Raw genomic sequence first — 1,916 nt, forward strand, 5'->3', positions numbered from 1 at the left:
TGTTCATAACTTGGAGGCTGCTTGTCCTGTGTACTTTTTTTAAAAAAATGAATTGATCCCTGTATTAATTGGTCATGTTTTCTTCTGCAGCTGAAAATGGCGAAGGCTTCCATATAATTTTGAAATGATACCTTGCCATATGTATGATGGACTGACCCTCCAGTATATAATGAAGTCAAAGTCAAGAATGACAGATACCATCATGTCTCTTCAGGGATCTGACTTCACCATTTAAAATGTTTCATATTGAAAACACAAGATGACCTTTCTAATGAGTGGTTTAGTACACAAACTTCTCACTGCCATAGCAAAATGTCCTCATAAGAGGTATAGATGCCGTAACAGCATATTTACAGGCATGGGAAAAGCAAACATGTTTGCTGTTTTTTGACATATAATATATATATGGCAAGCTATGGCCAGTAGATGCAGTTTCAAGAAGCAGCACTGCTTTCCTATTACACTGTATCCAGTTTGAATGTAAACCTATTCTGGGCATTTACCTTTCTGTGCCAGTCTGTCTCTTAATTGCTTGTACCTTTATGCTGATTTTATTTTTTGATGTTAGCAGAGCACATTGTAATTTGTGTGGAGATGCGTAGCAAAGAAGATAGTGATCAGGTTTGGGATCTGGAGAGTAAAGCTGTCAAAACAGCATCCTTTGTATAAATTGTGTATAAGTGTGAATGTAAGACGTATACATGTCAGAGTTGGACTTCTTACTAAAGTCCTAGCCAGACAAAAATTAAGCATGCAGCAGAATGCATTACTATCAGTACCTTATTTAAGGGGATGGGAATAAATCCTGCAAGGTGCAATGATTTGCTTTGCAACAGAAAAAAAATCTGCCTATGCATCATGTTTCCTTGGTGAAGCACTCCTGCAATTCAGTAGGGTTTTTAATTACACTCCTCATGGAGAAAAAGGGAATGTCACTGTCACCAAGGAACAATTTTGCAAAAATAAGCAAAAACCCATAAAATCAATTAAGCAGTAAAACTGATTTTTTTTTTCCCTTTGGGGTGCAGACTATTTGTTTTCCCATTTGTGAACTGTCCTTTCCTTTTGTTTCCCCCCCTCTGTCAGATGGAAAGAACATTAATTACAGTGCCTCTTCTGTAATGAAATACTTGACTAGTAGTTGCACAATGTAATGAATGGATTGCAAAAAAAAAAAAAGTCCTTAAATAGTATCTATCAGTGATACCTGTCTGTGCTGGATTATGGATTAAGACAGTTATTCAAGAGGGAAGGTTTTCCCAACTTCCCAGTATATGGACTTGCCCATTTGTTGAACAGCTGAAGCCGTCAGCCATACAACACTGAGAGGGAAAGGAAACAAATGCTAAACATTTTTAATTCATTTCCTTTTTAAATTATGCTTGGACTAGGTGCTTAAAGGTCTAATTATTCTAAGAAAACTGTTTAATTACGGATATTAGGGTAAGTAATTCCTCCCCTCCCTTGATGTAGACTATTCTGCATAGATGGGAATGGAGAATGGAGTTTGTAAGCTTAAACAGTTTGGGGTTGTTATTGCTGATAAATTATTTTGGTTGTATTTGGGTATCTTCAGTTGACTTGATGTGTCATCTCAGCATCACTTTACAAAGTTGTGGAACATTTTGGCGCAATTGAAAAATGTCACTAATACTGTACAGTAGTTTGGTTCACTTGGATTTAATTAATGGCACCAGCAAATTGCTTTTTTGTTTTTAAATAAGTTGTATACATTTCAATTTCAATAAAAAAACATTTTCAATAATTTTGTATTTTTTCATGACTTTATTTTCACGGTATCTAGAAAATCGGAAAAGCACAGAGTGCTGAAATATTGATACAAAAAGAAATATTTCTCTTTTTCCAGTTATGCTGTATGAAGCTTTTCAAATGCTGAACATTAATGGAAGCAGTGA

The 1,916-nt window shown here is 35.4% G+C and overlaps 1 protein-coding gene across 2 annotated transcripts in view; it reads left to right on the top strand.

The window, feature by feature from the left end:
* The window catches only part of UBP1 (upstream binding protein 1), a 30,136-nt gene extending 28,371 nt beyond the window's left edge, over positions 1-1,765 (top strand). For both annotated transcript variants that reach the window (XM_060781741.2, XM_060781740.2), the window contains one exon: positions 91-1,765. In XM_060781741.2, the coding sequence (XP_060637724.2) occupies positions 91-128 (38 nt within the window). In that variant the 3' untranslated portion in view covers positions 129-1,765. The remainder of the gene's footprint in view (positions 1-90) is intronic.
* The last annotated feature ends 151 nt before the right edge of the window (positions 1,766-1,916 follow it).

Source organism: Anolis sagrei, chromosome 6, assembly GCF_037176765.1.
Source record: "Anolis sagrei isolate rAnoSag1 chromosome 6, rAnoSag1.mat, whole genome shotgun sequence".
Taxonomy (NCBI): Eukaryota; Metazoa; Chordata; class Lepidosauria; order Squamata; family Dactyloidae; genus Anolis; species Anolis sagrei.